Source organism: Callorhinus ursinus, unplaced genomic scaffold (assembly GCF_003265705.2).
Source record: "Callorhinus ursinus isolate GAN/ISIS: 27379988/994484 unplaced genomic scaffold, GSC_fseal_2.0 scaffold75, whole genome shotgun sequence".
Taxonomy (NCBI): Eukaryota; Metazoa; Chordata; class Mammalia; order Carnivora; family Otariidae; genus Callorhinus; species Callorhinus ursinus.
The window spans coordinates 946,827-967,135 of record NW_027397137.1 but is presented as its reverse complement, the minus strand read 5'-3'; the positions used below and the strand labels follow the sequence as shown (position 1 = coordinate 967,135).

The 20,309-nt window shown below is 37.3% G+C and overlaps 1 protein-coding gene across 3 annotated transcripts in view; it reads left to right on the top strand.

Annotated features, from left to right (window-relative positions):
* The window catches only part of BRWD1 (bromodomain and WD repeat domain containing 1), a 113,105-nt gene that overhangs the window by 59,069 nt on the left and 33,727 nt on the right, over positions 1-20,309 (top strand). Inside the window, exons 20-27 of one of the 3 annotated variants that reach the window (XM_073887029.1) lie at positions 3,053-3,146; positions 6,910-7,014; positions 13,014-13,108; positions 14,817-15,006; positions 16,686-16,811; positions 16,901-17,008; positions 18,991-19,115; positions 19,779-19,861. In XM_073887029.1, coding sequence (XP_073743130.1) covers positions 3,053-3,146; positions 6,910-7,014; positions 13,014-13,108; positions 14,817-15,006; positions 16,686-16,811; positions 16,901-17,008; positions 18,991-19,115; positions 19,779-19,861 — 926 coding nt within the window. Of the gene's footprint in view, positions 1-3,052; positions 3,147-6,882; positions 7,015-13,013; positions 13,109-14,816; positions 15,007-16,685; positions 16,812-16,900; positions 17,009-18,990; positions 19,116-19,778; positions 19,862-20,309 lie in introns of all 3 variants that reach the window. The other 2 variants (XM_025863528.2, XM_073887030.1) reach the window with 2 other exon arrangements.

Here is a 20,309-nt window from a genome sequence, read left to right as displayed (position 1 = left end):
AGAAATCTATCCAAATGTACTGTTTGATTATCTAGTGGTAAAGTTCGTATAAAGAAGACAAGATAGATGCTTCTTTTGCTTTATTTACCTTCAAAATGAAGATTTACTCCCACCCCCAGTAATGACCAGTGTATAAATCACACTGCTGTGATTTAGCTTATTTCTAATATCCTTATTAAGTTTTTCTATCTCTGGCCAGGAGGAGCCTCTTCAAGGTACCTCCTGAGTCCTTTTGAAATGACGGTAGGATCCTTCTGTGGTGCCCCTGCTATCAGGCATGGCAAAGTGTTACAGGTTCGTCTTATAAATTTCTCATCCTGGATGTAGTATCATTCTTGAAGTAGCCTGATTTTCTTGTAGTGGGAAATATTTTATAAGTATAGTCTGGGCAGTAGGGTCTTTCTTGCTGCTGAGGTGTTACCTGCTGATATTTGAGTTAATGAAATGGAGGTAGCAAATGTTGCTTTTCACTGATAATCTGAAATGTTCAGTATTCTGTTATGTCTCATAATAACTAATACTTTGAAGATTATTTTGTAAAGGTATGTCCATGTGTTTAGGCAGAAGAGTTTCAGTGATTGGTGGAAGAATGTAGTACTTACATATTGTATGGTGAATTTGAGAATGTTTACAGATACACAATAAAATAATGAAAAGCTAAATCTGGTACTGGGGTGAGAAATACAGAAAATCACTGTCATGTATGTACTATGCTATAATTAAGCCTTAAAATTGTGTCTGAGTTGCATAGTCATCAGAACCAAAAGCGTCATTTTGGGATACTTTTTGTTGTCAAAAACAAGGGAAGTAAACAAGTATCAAGAGTGAAAGATCTGAAGAATACTTCCTTAAACAGGCATATATTATTTCTCTTAACATGGAAGACTGGAAATAGTTTTAGGCTGGAATCATGGTTCCCCGGTTAATCAGGGACTCAGGCTCCTCTGTTTCTGATCTCCATCTTGGAGTATGGCTTCGAGGCTTAAAGTCACCTCAAAGTACAGCATAGCTGGACTTTATACAGTAGCCATCAATACCTGCATTTGTGATGGAGGTGGAAATTTAGGCCAGAAAAAGGAAGAGAGACAGAGGCAAAAAGGACATTTCTTGTTGAGAGATTTCATTTAAGCAGCCTTAATGGTCGCACATGACATTTTCTATTCATAACTCATTGATGAGAATGTTGTTGTATGGCCATATTTAGCTACGGAGGAGGCTAGGTGATAGTTTGTATTTAGAGCAGCAAACAGCCTAGATAAAACTGAGATTCTGTTTCAAAGGAAGGAAAGGAGAATGGAGTTTTTGTATCAACTAGCTGTCTGCTATAATAAAATTTTCCCAAAGAAGAGCGTAGCTTATTGTAGTGCTGTATTCTAAAATACATGTGAGATTTTGTAAGGGAGGTGCTGAGTGATCTAGTAATGGTCAGTACTCTTGATGACAGTCCTTCTAGTGGGAGCAATAGGAATTTTACCTGTTTTCTTAGTGTGGCATTTGATGAGGATCAAGAGAAAATTAAAGTTTTGTTTTCCAACTATAAAAGTAGTATGTGTCCATCGTGAAAAACTTAGGTAGTAGCTGAAAGTGTGAGACAATCAGTCAATGACCCTAATGTGCTGAATGATGAGCAAATAGTCTTGCTTCCCAGTAGACACAGTGCTGGTTGGGGCTGGATTCCAGGCATGTAGTTTGTCTTAATTCAGTAATGGTGGAAACTCTCTTCATTCTGTTCATGCTGATTCTGTGATCTTTATCTTTTTTCTTAACTGACCATCTCATTTAGCCATGAAATTACACAGAGTTGAAGATGATACTCATGAAGGCCTACAATGTTCCTTTGCTTTATTATTGAGAATGAAGTGTATGTAGTGTTTCATTTTCAAAACAAAGGGACGCATACAGCTATGGAGTAGAAATTCCATTTGGCTGCGAGTGAAAAACCTCATATAGTTCCTTAGATACACACAAAATTGGTGACACAGACCACTTGTGAAGGGCTGAGTCTGATTTAGAGCTGCCCTGTAGATACAGTGTTGCTCATCTCCAGTGGGCTGGAGATGTACCTTGAGGAAAATGCAATTTCTGTGAAATCAGTTTTTACCTTAGGGCATTTGTGCATATTCTCTTTCTGAGCATCTGCTTGTATCTTGGATTATCGCCAATATGTCAGTTTTGAAACTGGCCCAAGTGGGGTTTTAAAGTGAACACAAACACAAAGACATGTTTTCAACAGTGTTCAAATTAGAGAAAAAGGACATTCAGTCACTTGAATTCCCTAACCATGGAGAAGGAAAAAGAACTTCAGTACTTTCCTCATGGTGGAAGGTCCCTTGTTTTGAAATTGGTCACAGTAACAATCCTTTGTTATCATGTGAGTTGAGAGAGAGGGGTGATTAGAAGTACTAGTACACTGCTCTTCTGATTTTCTACAAATTATAAAACATGCAGTTTGAATAAATTTGGAGGAGGATTCTGCTTTTCTTTAGAGAAAGGAATTGCAGTCTTAGAAAATTCATAGGGAGATTTTGAGTAGCTAATATGAAAAGTCCTGTTTGAGTTGGCTGTACTGGGTCAGTGAAAATATAAACAATTATTTCTGTATTAAATATGAAACATAGGGGGTGCCTGGGTGGCTCAGTCCGTTAAGCATCTGCCTTCGGCTCAGGTCATGATCCCAGGGTCCTGGGATCGAGCCCCGCATTGGGCTCCCTCATCCTCCAGGAGCCTGCTTCTCCCTCTCCCTTTGCCTACTGCCTACTGCTTGCTCCCCCTGCTTGTGCTCTCTCTCTCTGTCAAATAAATAAAGTCTTTAAAAAAAGAAAAAAAGAAACATAGGACCTCTTAACTGCCTCTGAGATTATATTTATATTAAATTTCTAACATAAAGTATAGCTTGGTTTGTTTTATTATAACTTTAAAATTTTTCTGTATTAATTTAAAAAGTATGTAACCTTATGATGCCCAAAATCATAATGATTTTTTTTTCCTCTTCATATCCTTTACTTTATCCATCAGTTCACTAACCAATATAATTGGATACTTACATTTGTAGGAAGTTGGAAGACTTCAGAATAGAGAAAGGTGAAGAGGAAAGAAATCTTTATATAATAGGAAGGAAAAGGAAGACTCTCCAGCTCACACAAAAGGTAACCTAAAATCTGTTTTCTTAGGAATAACTAGAAATTAAACTGAATTTGTACTTTTTTTTTTTTTTTTTTATCAGTGAGAATATTAGTAACTTTTGCCTGAAGTAGGGTATTTCTTGCTCAAGGTCTTCTGTTTGGGATTTAAAATAGTAGACATGAGGTTGTACAGCTGTTAGGAAAGAGTAGTCTTAAACTCGAGGGAAGGACATAGCCTAATACCTAACAGTGCTAAAGGATTCTAGAAAACTCCTGTCTGATGACCACTCAGGTTAAGAACTGGAACCTTACAAGCCCATTGCACACATTTCAGGTCCATTCCCACTCCTTGACTGCCACAGCTAGCCAGCCGTTTGATGTCTAAAACTGCTGGTTAGCTTTGTCTATTTCTGAAGTTTATCCAGATGATGCATTTAAAAAAAAAAAAAAAATCTTAGATGGTACAATGATTTGTGACGCTCCAAAGCTCATTGTCCCAAAGAAAATCTCATTCCTTAGTATTTAGTTTCTCTTTTGATTTTCATGAGCATCACATGAGCAGCATTAACATTGATTCATGGAAGATGCCCAATGTTTCCAAGATCAGTGCTATAGAACTTTGTTGGAAAGTGCTTGTGTTTCCAGGACTTGCTCTCAGTTGACCACTCAGTCTTGAAGGCGTGTCATGACAGATGGCCTGTGCATGCCTAGCTGCCATGACATGCTTTGTCGTTTCAGCTTGATGCTTGATAATTTTGTATATGACCTGGGCTTTGAGAATGAAGTAAAAATAGTGTTTAACTTAAAAGCGATTTAACTCATTATGTCAAGTATGAAAAGAAAAAACATGTTGACTGAATGAATATCTTTGGCCTGAGTTAGGATGTTTTCTCATGAAAAAAATTTGAAAGTTAAATTCACTAAAATAATTTTTAAGAAACTAATACATTTTTTCAGTTTTACTTTTGCTGGAAGAATAAGTTTTGGAAGATTTTTAAAAAATTTGATTACGTTGCTGTTCCTTATGTATTCATAGTTTTCTAATTTGGATATATTATTTGATCTAGTCTATGCAATTAAGTTATATTAAAATTCAAGGAATAGTTATAAAGTTAAATGTGAAGTGCTTTAATCTCTAACTGAAAAATTATGATTCTTAATCCTGTATTGAGTAAAAAGTCTGAGCTTTATACTTAACCATCTTATGTACAAAGCCCAGTTATATACAGTACATAAACACTGACCACATAGGTCTGTGGCATTACATTTTGTGGGGGAACAAATTAGGAAAAAGTTCAGTTTCCTGTAGGGTAGTGATGTAAAAATGTCAAGAAACGCTAATCTAAGTGGAATCCTGCAGTGTGCAATCTTTTGTATCTGGCTTAGTCATTTGGCTAGATGAGATTTATCTGTGTTGCGGTGAGTAGGTGAAGTCCATCTGTTTTCATTGCTGTATAGTATTCCCTTGATGAACATGCTGCTACTTAAGTGTGTTCTTGAAGGACATTTGGGTTGTTTTCATGTTTGACTGTTAGTCGTAATTTTCCTTTCAACATTTTGGATATGTCTCTTGGTATCTCTGTGTGTGTTTCTTTTAAGTATATGCCTTGGAGTGAAATTTTTGGATTATAGGATATGCGTATATTCCACTTGGTAGTTTATGCCCCGTGCCATTTCAGAATGATTGCTCTTCTACCTGTAAGAGGTGTGAAAATTTCATTATGTTTGTAGATTTCTCTCTTTCTACTTGTTTTTCTTTAATGGCTTGTAGCTATATTATTTGTTACGTACACATTTAGAATTTCCTTTTTCCCTACTGAATTGAACCTTTTCTCAGTATTTTCACCCCTTATTCCTAGTAATGTTTTATTCTCAAAATTCTTTATACAGCTATGCTAGCTTTCCTTTGGCTTGTGTTGCAGAGTATATGTTTCCCTCCTCCTGACACTGCAGTTACGTGTATATTAGACTTTCACTGCTGATTCCCTTTTCTTAGGCTGCTATCTGCTTTCTGAATTTTTTTTGGACCTCTGTTTCACTTTGTTAGTTCTGTTTAGCTGTGTGTAATCTGGTGTTAAACCCATTGTGTTCTTAGTTTTAGTTACTGTATTTCTCAGTTCAGAATTTTTATTTAGTCCTTTATTAGGGCTTCCAGTTTTCTGCTAAAGTTCTCGTTATTTTAATTTCTTAAAAATCCGTGTCTGATAATTTCATTATTTTAATATCTTGTTCCCCTGTTTCCATTGCTTGATTTTTTTTTCCATTTTTTACCATCACATTTTCTTTGTTACCTGTGGTTTTGACTGAATGTTAAATGTTAGAGATAATTGGAAGCCTAGGATGATATTTTTTCCCCTGGAGAAGTTTTACGTTTGCTTCTGGTAAGCTGCTAGGGCCACTTCAAGCCTGTATTGCCTTAATCCAAACAAGGTTGGGGCTATAGTTCCTTTGGATTACTGTTCATCTGTAGTTTACTGATAGGACTAGGCAGTGCCCTTTGATCGAATAGCCAAAGCCTAGAGTGTTCTCCCACATAGGAGGCTCTGAATTGCAATTTTTTTGTTAGCCTAACTGGTTTAATCTGTCAGTGTTTTGCTTACCCATTCAACCTGTCAGCTTCCTCTTCCAGAGTGAAATTCTAGGTTTTTCTTTTGTTTGCACTCTTTCCTATCTTGGGCCTACAGTTCTTTATAGCTTTTATTAGGAAGATGCCCTCACACTTATTTTTAAAAAAATATATTTTGAGATATTTTCTTGGTCCACCTGTGTTCACAAATTTCAGTCATGAAACTCATTAATAGGAGTTTTTGTTTTAACAAAAATCAGTACTGACAAATTAAGGAAAGTGCAATTCATTTTAAAAGCAGCCAGTGGCATACTGAAATGATAAGATAGATACCAGTGATTATCACACAGAAGGCACTGATGTGAAAATTAATTTGTATATCAGCTCAAGGAATATGTGCTTTCATTGAGTGATTTCACATACAACTTGGGTGTTTGAGGAATAGCAGGCTCCCTCCACCCTTTAAAAAAAAAATGCAGCCGGGTGCTTGGGTGGCTCAGTCGTTGAGCGTCTGCCTTTGGCTCAGGTCATGGTCCCGGGATCCTGTGATCCAGCCCCGCATTGGGCTCCCTGCTCTGCGGGGGGCCTGCTTCGCCCTCTCCCACTCCCCCTGCTTTGTTCCCTCTCTTGCTGTGTGTCTCTCTCTGTCAAATAAATAAAAAATCGTTTAAAAACAATGCAGTATATTATATTTGGATGCTTTTTAAAGATTAGTTATTTTGTTTTGATAAAATATATTTTAAAAAAAGTGGAGCTGAAAAGTACTGAAAACAAATCTAAAAATTTAAAACCTGGAAATAAGTGGGGAGGATATTTGAGGATTATTTTAGATATTTCTCTCTACCTCTGTTCCTTAATGTTGGTGACAGCATCATAATATACGAATATATACTTTCACTTCTAAGATATATATTCTAAGGGGTATCTCTTTTGGGTTGGTTGTTACATTATTAATGGCTAAACAGTTAACTTACAATTTAGTTTGGAAAATGCTGACTAATGTGCCTCATTTACCATGTCTTCTAAGTACCTTAAAAGTAAAAATGCCAAGTTTAATTTATGTGTGTGTCTATTTGAACTGTTACTATTTTTTATTTTTGCCTTAAATTCCTTTTGGAATTTGAAAGAATGCCCATCTTGCTGACGCTTGTACTTATTTGGGTGTTGATTTTTGTCTGCATGTTTATGTTTCAGTCTGACTCGGTGGTTTTGCTGTCACAGTCTAGGCAGAGGACATGCAGGCGCAAATACCCAAATTATGGTAGAAGAAATCTTGGCCGGCTTGAGTTATCTTCTGGAAATGAATCTTCAAGCTCTATGAGACATGTGAGTCTTGTAACTTTAAATTATATAAAATAATGTTCAGTAACTTGTCTTGGTTCTTCCCTTTGAATCTGCCAAGAGACTAGGTTGAATTTTTAGCAGCTTTGTTGAGACACTTATCATACAAGTGTATAATCCAGTAGCTCTAGTATATTAACAGAATTGTGCCATCATCACTACTATTTAACTTCAAAATATTTTCATTGCCTCTAAAACGAAATCTTAGACTCATTTGCAGTTACTTCCCAGCCCACCTCACTCAGCTCCTGGCAACCACTTTCTGTCTCTGTGGGTTGATTGGCCTGTTCTGGGCATTTTATGTAAATGGAATCATACAATATGATTTTGTGACTGGCTTTTTTCCCTTAGCCTAATGTTTCCAAGGTTGATCCATGTGTAACATGTATCCATAGTTGTTTTTGGGTCTAAGGAATAATGCAGCTTACTAACAGGTTTTTGATTGAACATAAGGTATCATTTCATTTGGGTATCTATCTAGGAGTTCATTTGCTGGGTTATGTGGAAACTTTATGATTTAATCTTTTGAGGAATTGCTAAAAGGTTTTCCAGAGCAGCCGTACTATTTTATATTCCCATCAGTAATGTGTGAGGATTCCAGTTTCACCCCATCCTTATCAGCGCTTGGCATTGTCTGTACTTTTGATTTTAGCCATCCTAGTGGGTGTGAAGGGGTAGTTCACTGGTTTTGATTTGCATTTCCCTAATGATTAATGATGTGGAACGTGTGCTTATTTCCTGTCTGTCCTTGGGGAAAGGTCTGTGCAAATCTGTTGCCCATTTTTCAGTTTGGTTGTCTTTTTTTATTGCTTTGAAAGTTCTTTATTCTGGATGTGAGTCCTTTGCATTTACAGGACGTGCACGTATTTTTTCCCATTCAGGGCGCTGGTGTTTCACTTCTTTGATGATTTGTTTCCTTTGAAGCACAAAAGTTTAATGAAGTTTGATGAAATCCAGTTGATTTTTTTTTTTTTTTAACTTAGTTGCTTGTGCTTTTGCTGTCATATCTAAACCTTTCTCTAACCCCTTTGCTTGACTTTGAATAATCACATGGAATTACGGGTCTTCATTTTGATTTTTGGGGGGAAGCCAGTATTTTTTTTTTTAAGATTTTATTTATTTATTTGAGAGAGAGAGAGAACGAGAGATAGAAAGCACGAGAGGGAAGAGGGTCAGAGGGAGAAGCAGACTCCCTGCTGAGCAGGGAAGCCCAATGTGGGACTCGATCCCGGGACTCCAGGATCATGACCTGAGCTGAAGGCAGTCGCTTAACCAACCGAGCCACCCAGGCGCACAAAGCCAGTATTTTTGTAAAGAGTCTTTGAAATTTAATAGTAGAATGTTATTATTTTCTAATCAGTAATGTTTTGAGGTTTGAAATGTTTCATATGGATGGACAAACAATTCATTTAATTCTGTTACAAAGCATTAAAGTAGTAGTTCAGCATAGGGTTTGAGATTAAATCCAAATTCTCCCACTACAACAAGTTGTTTAACCTTTTTGTGCCTCTGGCCAGATCTATAAAAGCAGTCAGTGGTAACATATGTTCCTCAGAGATGTGAGAACTTACTTGATTGTGAAGTATTTAAAACAGTGCCTAATATCCAGTAATGCTAGCTGCTATTATCACCAGCCTATTAAGCTGATTTTGTTTTACGTAATGAGACTGTTTTTACATTATTTTCTTATTTATAGTGAATTGAGCATGTTTTAACCCTTTCTTAACAGTTTTGGGTAATTATGGTAAACATTCCCACCTATCCTCACTGGTTTCTGGTTTATGCTTACTGTGTTTTCCTTCATACGTGTGTATTTTATTGTTTCTCCTTTTGTACACAAGGTAGAGCATACTATAGATGCTCTTTTGGCCTTGACTTTTTTCACTTAAAATATTCTTGAACCCACTCCTTATCAGTTCTTCTTCCCCATGGTTTTTTAAGAGTTGCATCACACGTAATTGTGGGCTTGTAATAGTTTATTTAACCACTCTCTTACTTATGGGCATTTAGGACATTTCCAGTGCTTTTGTCATAAATAGTGTCACAATGAATAATCTTTCTGTCTTTGTATGTAGTTTTGTCCTGTCAGAGATGTAATTTGGGAGTACGTTCCTGGGAATGGGATGCTGGGTCCAAAGATAGATTCCTATGAGTTGTATGAGATAGTGATAAAAAATTCCTGCTGAAGGAGGGTTCCAACCTGGCGTTCCTACTAGTGGTGCCTGGGAATGCCTGTTTCCCTACCCGTTAGCCAACAGATTGTGTTATACTTGATAATTTTTGCCAATTTAATGGGTGAGAGATGGTGTCTTAGTATAGTTTTATTTGTATGTTTTGGCTGTTCTTTTAGTGTTGTAAAATATATATAACATAAAATTTATCATTTTAACTTTTTCTGCATACAGTTCATTGGCATTAACTACATCTACAGTGTGTGCAGCCATCACCACTGTATGTTTCTAACACTCTCATCATCCCAGACACTCTGTACTCATTGAACACTGACTCTCTATTTCCCTTCTCCATCCCTGCTAGCCTTTCTTCTTCTTTCTGTCTCTCTATAAATTTGCCTATTCTAGGGACTCCTGTCAGTGGAATCATGCAGTATTTGTCCTTTTGTCTTTGGTTTATTACACAGAATAGTTTTATTTTGATTTTTTCATACTACGTGTGAAGTTGTTGAACATCTCTTCATATATTTAGAGTGTTTTTTTTAATAATCTTTATGCACTATGTATTTATGTCTTTTGGTCATTTCTCTGTCATGTTTTTGGCCTCTCCCCTCTACTCCGCCTTAATTTTTATCTTTTTTTGGGGGAGGGGGACGGGGCAGAGGGAGAGAGTGAATCTTAAGCAGGCTCCTTGCCCATCGTGGAGCCTGATGTGGGGCTTGATCTCACAACCCTGAGATCATGACCTGAGCCGAAATCAAGAGTCGGACGCTTAACCAGCTGAGCCACCCAAACACACCCCCCTGCCTTTTTTTAAAAGTTCTTAATAACTAGGGATTAATCTGTAGTTTGTAAGGTGCTGGGTGTTTTTTGCCATTATGGCCCCTAAGTAGTTATTACTTGGTGTAGATAAAGGCTTCTGATTTCAGTAGATTTAATTTTTTACACATCCTGCTGTGTTCCTGAATTGTCGTGTTAATTTTATCATTGAATTCTCTGAGGTTTTTCAGGTATCTTCTCCTTTGTACAGATAGTTTTACCCCTAATTTTTGTACCTCTCATTGATGTCTCTTATCTAATTGCATTGCTCAATTCTTCCAGCACAGTGCTGAATAGTAGTGGAGATAGTGGTCCGTATTCCTGTTGGTAGACACATGTCTACCACTTTCACATCAAGATGCTTTATTTTAGGTATCTACAGTATACATATATATTTTATTTTGCTAAGGGAATATCAGCTAATGCTTATTTTCTTATGTTCTTTTTGAAATACCAGGATTGATTATAGATTTTTTTCCTTTTTAAATCGTCACTGGTATGAATCTTACAATTTTTGTCTATAAATCTGTTAATTTGGTGTGTTTTTAAGTAATGGGGAACTTTTTAAATTAAGGCAAACAGATAATTTGGAATATTAAATCCACTTGACCTTTTAAAATAAATCATAATTTTGGGACACCTGGGTGGCTCAGTCGTTAAGCATCTGCCTTCAGTTGAGGTCATGATCCCGGGGTCCTGGGATGAGTCCCACTTCTTGCTCTGTGGGGAGCCTGCTTCTCCCTCTGCCTGACACTCCCCCTGCTTGTACTCTCTCTCTCTCTCTCTGACAAATAAAATCTTAAAAAAATTTTTGTAAAAATCATAATTTTGTGTTTTGGTGTAGTTGGGTTTACTTCCATCGATACTCATTCACCTGTGTTGTTGCAGTGAGGTGAGGGGAAGTGGCTCTTGTGGCTGGGTGGAGATGGGTGTGTGTGTGTGTGTGTGTGTGTGTATGGCAGCAGGATAGAGTGGCATTGTGTATATGCATGTTGGTTGCATTCCATTTTGGTTTGGAAAATACTGATGGTAGAAAAAGTTTAAGGGCTTTCTAGTTAGCCAGATTTTTGATTCCAGTTCCTGCACTTCCTGCACTTTCCGTCCTGTGACCCCAGGCATGTTACTTTACTTTTCTTAGCCTTGGGTGTCCCTATAGATGAAGAGCTAGTAATATACAGGGTAGGAACCTGGGAGACAATACAGTACTCATAGGGTGGATCCAAGTTTTGTGGGGTTGAAGTTTGTGTAATTTTAGAGTTTTCTTCTTCTTCTTTTTTTTTTTAAGAAAAGTAACTCAGTGTTTCAAGCAGATACATGCTACCTTGATAGGCAAGTTAAATCAGAAGTCTGTGAAACTTAGTGTTGTTAATTTTAATTCTGCCTCTGTTAACAGAAGTGTTTGGAGAGTTGGGGTAAGACATATATGACATTTCATAGAGTGTATGGTTTCTAGGTAGTAGCTTTGCAGAGTTTGTTTTTATTACTGTGAGTTAAAAAAATGTCCATTTGAGCGTGAGAAGCACACTCCTGTTTAGTAGTTCTGTTGTGCTAGGCCTAGAATCTGTACTCGTGGAATAGTGTTGGGCTCACATTTTGAGAAACAGTTTGTAGAGTATGTTGACTTTACATTTTGCCTATTCAAATGAAGTAAACAAAAGTAGATTTTTTTTAAAGGATTTTATTTATCTATTAGAGAGATTGAGAGCACAGAGGAAGACTTGAGAGGGAGAAGCAGACTCTCCCGCCGAGCAGGGAGCCTGATGCGAGACTCAATCCCAGGACCCTGAGATCATGACCTGAGCCGAAGGCAGATGCTTAACTGACTGAGCTGCCCAGATGCCCCCAAAAGTAGATGTTAACTTGAGATTTTGTCTTTAGAGTTTTGGATCTCACTGACATTTTCGTTATCCATTATCAAAACTCCTAACGTAAATGCTGTTACAGGAAAAGGTCCTGTCTCAGTTTAAAAGTACCTGCCTGGGCTCCATGGCCAGAACGTAAAGTGGATTGCAACTGTTAGTGCTGTGGGACTCAAAAAGTTGTTTGTTCTATTCTCTCCCCTTTATTGACTTAAAAAAAATTTTTTTTTGTATATGGTCAAGTAGTGTTTGACAAAGGAGCAAAGACAACTCAATGGAGAAAACATAGTTTTTTCAACAAATGGTGTTGGAACGACTGGATATCCACATGTAAAAAAAAAAATCTAGAGAGAGACTTCTCACAAAAATTAACTCAAAATGGATCATAAACTTAATATAAAATGCAAAACTGAAATTTCCAGAAGATAGCAAACAATAAAATGTAGTGGACCTTGGGCAGTGACTTTATAGATCGAATACCAAAAGCATGATCCATTAAAGAAAAACGTGACAAGCTAGACTTCATTGAAATTAAAATCTGCTCTGGGAAAGATGTTAAGAAAATGAAAGGCAAGCCTATTGACTGGGAGAAAATATTTGTAGAGCTCCTATCTGATAAAGGGCTTGTATTTAAAACATACCATGAATTCTTAAAACACATTCATAAGAAAACAAAAAATCCAATTTAAGAATCAGCAAAATGTCTGACACCTCCTCAGAGAGTATCTATAGATCATACAGAAAGATGCGCACCATCAGTCACGGGATGAAAGTAGAACGACGAGATCCCATTGCATACCTATCACAATGGCCTAAGTGCAGCGGTACACTGAGAACATTTACATTGGCTTTTTATGAACTTCACTCAGAGAAGGGCCGGCTGTACTAACAGTAGTAGCGTTAAGTCTTAGACTCTGGTGCCTTGTGCCTTGATAAGAAAAAGATCTAGTAAAGACATTTACCTTGTGTTTTCTTAAGTCCACTTAATTCTGTTTCTTGCCTGATGGCCTAAGATGATTAGGACGAAGTCCAGTTTTTCTTGACTTGTGTTATTTAATCTCCAAGATCAGGATTTTTATTTTATCTACCCACCCCCCTACTCCCCACCCCCCACCCCCCACCCCCTGGCCAATAGGAGACTTCCTGTGATCAAAGTGAAGGCTCTTGTTCTTCTGAAGAAGAAGAGTGGAGGAGTGATCGAAGAAGTGAGAGTGACAGCGAGAGTTCAAGGTACCTTCTTTTCCTTGTTCCATCCTTTCCACAGATTAGTCATAGGCTTGGATGCAGTGGGACGCGGGTAGCATTCAAGATGTGAGAGCTCACGTCTGTGGGACAACTGACTGTTTAGTACATTTAAAAGCAGGAGAAAACCGGATTAACAGCTAGTTCTATAGAAAATATTTTGGGTATTTTTTACTGTAAACATTTGAGCCAGCAGGACGTAGGGTGTGTGTACTCAAAATACCAGTCTGGTCTTGGGCTGCATTTATAAAGAGTAGTATCCAAAGTATATGTGGTAAGACCATCGTTCTCTTTATTATTAGTTAATGCATGTGTTGACCTTTTGCTTAGTTTTGGTATCCAGATTTCATGGGACCAGGATGTTAACATCTATTCCTCCTCTTGGTAAAGAAATGTCAACTTCACCTTTGGCAGACGCTCAAGCCAGAAATCTGGACCTCTTTCTCTTTTCACGAACATATCCATCACCACATCTAGGAAGGTGCCCCTTCCAAATACGACTCAAAATACCTTCTGTTTCCATTGGTCCTGTGCTTGTCTAAACCACCATACTGTACTCCCTGTATCCTTTCTTGACTTCTTTTATTCCATTATGATTAGGAGCTGGAGTGATTTTTAGAACACCTGTCTTTTTTTTTTTATAAATTCATTTTTAATTATGAAATAGACATAATAAAATTTACTCTTTTAACCATTGTTAACTGTATATTTCAGTAGTGTTAAGTACATTCATATTGTCTTGCACCCAGTCTCCGGAGCTCGATGCAAAACTGAAACTGTATACTCATTAAACAGTGATTCTCCACTTCATGCCCCCAGTCCCCTGGCAACCACTGTTCTGCTTTCTCTCTCTATAATTATTGTCTTTTAATTCAACTTTTCTTGAGTTTTATTATACAAAGCAGGTGCTCTTAAAATTTTTCTAAATAGCTCTTTTTATTATAAACAGCTCTTAGACACGTGTTAGTGTGAGTGTGTTTTATTGAGCCCGAGAGGTATGTGGTTGGCCGGTGATGGCCCAGTAGAGCCCTTTGTCATCCTTTTCTGTATTTGCTGAAGCTAGTAGTGGGCAGGGGGCTCGTTTTCTGAATCTAGTTTTTTGTTTGATTCTGCTTCTGCTCCGGGGTGGGCTAGGACCAGTTCCTCTCATGTACCTTCTGTCGTATCAGGGAAGGGTCCCCCTCTTGGCAAGAAGTTCTGACCACTTACAGCTTTCTATTTGTTGTGGCTTTGTTTTCCTTGGGCTTCTCGGTCTGTTCACAGATGGTTTTTCATTCCACTTAAAATTTCTAGTCTATTCCTGAGCCACCTGTCACTCGGGCTGGGTGGGGGGAGGCCTACTCTTAATGGCTCTGTGTGATCTCTTCTGTTTTCATAACTACACTCCATCTTCTGAAAGGGGAATTGTTGGTTGGCTCTAAATGTTGTCTTCCATGAGGTCTCCTCTATATTATACTTTAAAAAAAATTCCTTAGGCTTACATCCTTTCCCTCATTTCCAGTGAAGGTTTCTCTCTTTCTCATGATCTCTGGTCATTTCAGTATTCGCTGATGGTGAGGGCAGATTGTTCAAGTTAAATCTTCCCAGGATCCATCCTTCCTTCCCTCTTCATCTCTTCTCTTAATGTTAGGTGACTGATTTGCTCTCAGGGCTTAGATTCTGGTTCCCTGCAACTTACGCTGTTTTCCTTTGCCAGTGACTCGTCATCTCGATACTCTGATTGGACCGCTGACGCAGGCATCAATCTGCAGCCGCCTCTACGGACGTCATCACGTCGGCGAGTTACCCGTTTTTGCAGTAGTTCAGAGGATGAAATGTCTACTGAGAATTTATCTCCTCCAAAAAGGAGACGAAAGAGAAAGAAAGATAATAAACCTAAAAAAGAGGTAAGAGAGGTACATCTTTAAAAACATCTATTTACACTTTTTATAGAGGTGTTTCTGTCCATACTTAGAAATTAAAAATCTTTGGGAAATTGGAGCTTTTATATTCTTTTGACACTATTAAGTCATCAAGACTCAAATGTAAAATGGAATTTATATTTGGAAAAGCTTCTCTTATTATGAAGTGTTCTCTGTCGAATCTGCCGCAAATTGGCCTTGGCACCGACTCCTTCCCCAGTTTGACACTTAAAGGGGGAGCCCTGTTTTGCTCACAATCCCACCATAACTTTTTATTTTCTCCTGTTAATTTCAACACCAGAAATGTGCTTCAGGGCATTTTAAGGCACTTCTTATTTCATCTGCTATTGCCATGTTTCCCAGGTGCATCTGATATGTTCTCTCTCATTTGGCATGTTCACACACACCTAATTGTCCCTACTCCTTATGTGCACAGTGCTTGTGTCGTGCAGGTGGTGGCCATTATTGAAAGATGCCACGTCTTTGTACTTCTTCTCTGTTGCTGTGTAACAGATGACCCTGAAATTTAGCTTCCTAAAACAACAAACATATATTCATGTTTTGATGAATTGGGAATTTGAGGGCTGATTAGCTAGGTGATTTTTGGCTCACAAGGTTGCAGTTATCACATTGGCTGGAGTTGGCAGCTGTCTGAAGGTTTGACTGAAGCTGGCTGATCTTCTTTGAAGCTTATTCATTGGGCAGTTGGCTGGTGGACTCAGTTGCTAACCACATGGGCCCCTCCATAGTGCTGCTTGGGCGTCTGCAGGACATGGTGGCTGATTTTCCCTAGAGCAAGTGATCCTGAGGTGTAAGCAGGGGGTGAACCCTAATGCCTGTGACAGCCTAGTCTTCGAAGCCTCTTGTTACTTCTGTTTTATCTTCTCTTTGTTAGAAGCACTTCCAGCCCACCCTCCAGTGGAGATGTGGCTGCACCTCTTGAAGAGGAAAGGAGGAGAATCAAAGTTTGGTCATGTTTTAAAATCACCAGTTTTAAAACCTCAAATCAAGAGGAGACTGTGATGATTAGTTCATGGTGAAATTCAGAAGGGTGTGTCTGTAGAGAGTCTGTGTGCTGAAGAGGATTTAGGTTGGAAATTAGGCCCCTTCTCTGTAGGATGTAAAGTGTTATGAAGAATCTATGTGAAATTCAGGAGATGCTAGTAAAGTCCTAGATAAATCTACAATGCTTTCACAAGTGATACGTTCCTGTGTATGTTAAGGAACCAAATACGTATGCTATTTAAAAACTAATTATATGTTAAAAAAAAAAAAAGATAGTAGGAAGGGAAAAATGGAGGGTGGGAATTGGAGGGGGAGACGAACCATGAGAGACTATGGACTCTGAGAAACAAACTGAGGGTTCTAGAGGGGTGGGGGTGGGGGGATGGGTTAGCCTGGTGACGGGTGTCAAAGGGGGCACGTATTGAATGGGTGTTGTACGTAAACAATGAATCATGGAACACTACATCAAAAACTAATGATGTAATGTATGGTGATTAACATAACATGATAAAATAAAATTAAAAAAATAAAACAAAAAAACTAATCATTAGGTGACATTCCCATAAATAGTCATTCTCAGTGGTGAAGTTTCTTTTGTTTTTCAATTAAACAGTGTATGCATGCCCTTTCTATTGAACTAGTTCTCTTCCCCTTGGCAGAACTTGCGAAGGATGACTCCGGTGGAGCTTGCAAATATGGAACATTTATATGAATTTCATCCTCCAGTTTGGATAACTGATACCACACTTCGAAAGTCTCCTTTTGTTCCTCAAATGGGTGATGAGGTGAGAGTAATAAAATTTAAGAACTTGAATATGGACCATCAGAAAATATTTTACTGTTAGGTTTTAATGTAAATATATGCTTTCTGTAGGTAATATATTTTCGACAGGGTCATGAAGCTTATATTGAGGCTGTCAGAAGAAATAAAATATATGAACTGAACCCTAACAAGGAGCCATGGAGAAAAATGGATCTCAGGGTAAGATGATATTTTTAAATCATTAAACAATTAGCACATGTATAGTTAAATATTTATAAATCCATTAAAAATAAACCTAATGGAGGCATATTTCATTACTGTCTTTCCATTGATTTCCTACTTAAAAACATTTCTACTCTCACCTTGTAAGCCTTAAGATCCAGTAGGAAGACGTGTTTGTCAGTGGGCAGTCTTTGTGTATTGCTGACTGGTGTATGAAATTCTAAGTGTGTTAGTCTTTCAGGAAGGCATCTTGGCAGTATATATCATTAATCTTAAAATGTGTATATCTAAGATACATATTCAAAAGAAGTACGGCTTTTCAAGAGAGGAAATACAAATTAAAAAGGGTTGGACCCCATGCATAAGGGACTAGATTGATGAAAACACTTGCGTACCCCTGTACTTAACCAACTTTATAAATTTTTTTTTTTTCAATAACATTTAAAGAAAGAAACTACCACATTTCAGCAAGTAGCAAAGGTTTTGGTTTGTTACCAGTTACATTGGTGACAGGGTCCATTGAACAGCCTAGGCTTTCTGGAGGCTATTTTGACAATTGGAATTGAAACTGAAGAATATTTAGATGTTTTAATTTAGTGATTTTACTTCCAGTAATGTAGGAAACAACTGGAAATGCATGTGAATTTATGAGCAAGGCAATTTCATATCACTGTTTATAAAAAGAAAACATTAGAAAAAATCCAAATATCCTATGGTATTGAATGAATCACATCATGGTACATTCACAGAATTGACTACTATGTAGAGCCTGCTGCGTAATTGAGGCTTTTAAAATATTTGTTGAATGAATGACTATTAAATTTTTATAATTTATTACTAAGAGGAAAAATGGGATGTGAAATGTTTGTGGTTATGATAAAAATTTACAGATATATATCTCAACCACAATAAATACATCAAAAAGTCAATAGTGATTATATGTGGAATAGCACTGCAGTTGATTTTTATTTTATTTTATTTTACTTTTATATGTTTTTGATACTTTGAGTAACTGTTAGAAGGTGAAAACAGCTATGTTAGCAGAGATAGCTGTTCTTAACTCCCCTTTAACTTAGTGGCTGTCCTTGAACTTGGCTTGAGTTATGTTCTGATTTATGTATGTCTGTCTCACTGCTGAGTCTTCTGAGTACAGTTGATCCCCTCATTATTCACAGATTCCATATTTGTGGATTTGCCTACTTGGTGCATGTATTTGTAACCCAGAATCAATGCTCAGGATGCTTTCTGGTCATTTGCAAACATGCACAGAGTGGCAAAAAATTAGATTTGCGTGACCAGCATGTTTCCAGCTGAGATTGAGCAAGGTGATGCCTTCTTATTTGAGCCCTCATCTCATAAATAAGGGTCCTTTTCGCAGTGTGTTGAATGTAACAGGAAAGGATGTTTACAGTTTTATGCTTTTTGTTGGTGACTTGCTGTTGAAAATAGCCCCCAAGTGTAGTGCTTAAAGTATTCTACAGTGTTAGCACAGGAAAGTGATGATGTGCTTTATGGAGAAAGTATGTGCATTAGATAAACCTTGTTTAGACCTGAGTTAGACTGCTTTGGGCTGTGAGTTCAGCGCTAATGAATCAATATATTAGATGAGGTGTCTTTACACAGAAACACACAAAACAGGGTTGTGTATCTCTAGGGAGAGAACAAAGCTGGAAAGAAATTCAGATTGTTCACAGTAGTTGTCTTTAGATATTGAGCTGGTTAGTGACTTATATGTTCCTTCTTAACACTTGTGGTATGTTTTCTAAAGTGAGTATATTCCTTACATTAGAAACAGTATTAAATGTCTGTCCTAAAAAAGATGTGAAGATTAACATTAGCAAAAATTATTGTAATTAATGTTAAATTGGAAGCTAAACAGTGAGTTGACCTACTGTGGCAATATGGAGAATTATAGTCTTGAGGAATTGCTCTATTTAAACCATTTTAAACACTTGCTCTTTTAAAAATATCTGTTAAAGGATCAAGAATTGGTCAAAATAGTTGGAATACGATATGAGGTTGGGCCCCCTACACTCTGTTGCCTCAAACTTGCGTTTATAGATCCTGCAACTGGAAGATTAATGGACAAATCTTTCTCTATTAGGTATGTGTTACTGTTTTTTTATGGAATTATTTAAATTTAGATTTTTTTTCTCTTGCTGATGAGCATGTCCTTTCCATAGCTGCAGGGGGTAGAGCACTGTAGACAGCCTGTGAGTTAAGGTTCCTGGTAGATGGGAGCCCAGTAGAAGTAAAGATCATGTGCTCTAGCAACAGTTAGGCATTGGCATGTTTTATACCTTTCCCCATGCCACTTAAATGTGTGGAGAATTCTGGCCTGGAGGGGACATTTCCTCTGTCTTTATTTTTGAGAAAATGTTAGAACAAATAATTTGTGTTGTCCGTTACAGTAGCCCTTAGCCACTGTGGCTCTTGAGCACTTAGAATGTGGCAGATTTCAATTGAGTGTGATGTTAAGTGTACACACTAGATTTTGAAGACTTGATACGAAGAAAAAGATTATGTAAAATGTCTCATTATTTTGTGCTGATAACATTGTGAAACAGGATTTAGGGTATGTAAGGTTAAATAAAATACACTCTTAACATTAATTTTACTAGCTTTTTCACTTTTTTTTTTTAAAATAAGGCTAGTAGAAAAATAAAAATTACCAGTGTACCTCCCATCCTATTTCTTTTTGACATTGTTACCCTAGGCTACAACCTACTACTCAGGGAGTTTAACAGTTTTTTATATTTCTGTTTAGGTATCATGATATGCCAGATGTTATTGACTTTCTTGTATTGCGTCAATTTTATGATGAAGCAAGACAGAGGAATTGGCAGTCTTGTAAGTCCATCCTTACTGAGTTTTATATGCCTTTAGAAAATGATCTCTCATTTTACTGGTCCATTTTTCTGGTTATAGTGCTGCTTATTACGGTGGATGCAAACATGTAAGTCATGGAAAGATATAAGTGACTGGAGTATATTTTGCTTAGGGCTTGGTACTTACTTCTCCTTAATACCCTTTTTAGCCAAGCACCATTTCTTGTATTCTTACAGTAGCTGATGTTTTGAAGGGATTATTTCTTACTCATTGATTATATGCTAGAATTGACCTTTTATTTCCTTTCAGACTTCTTCACACTGCATTTTTTCTGTCTTTTTAATGTGACTGGCATAATTCGCAAAATTATTCTATGATATAAAACAATCAGAAAGGCGAAAAATAATGCAAATTTCACACTGATAATGTTCTGATATACCAGAATATTTTACTTTAATGTCGTTATCAA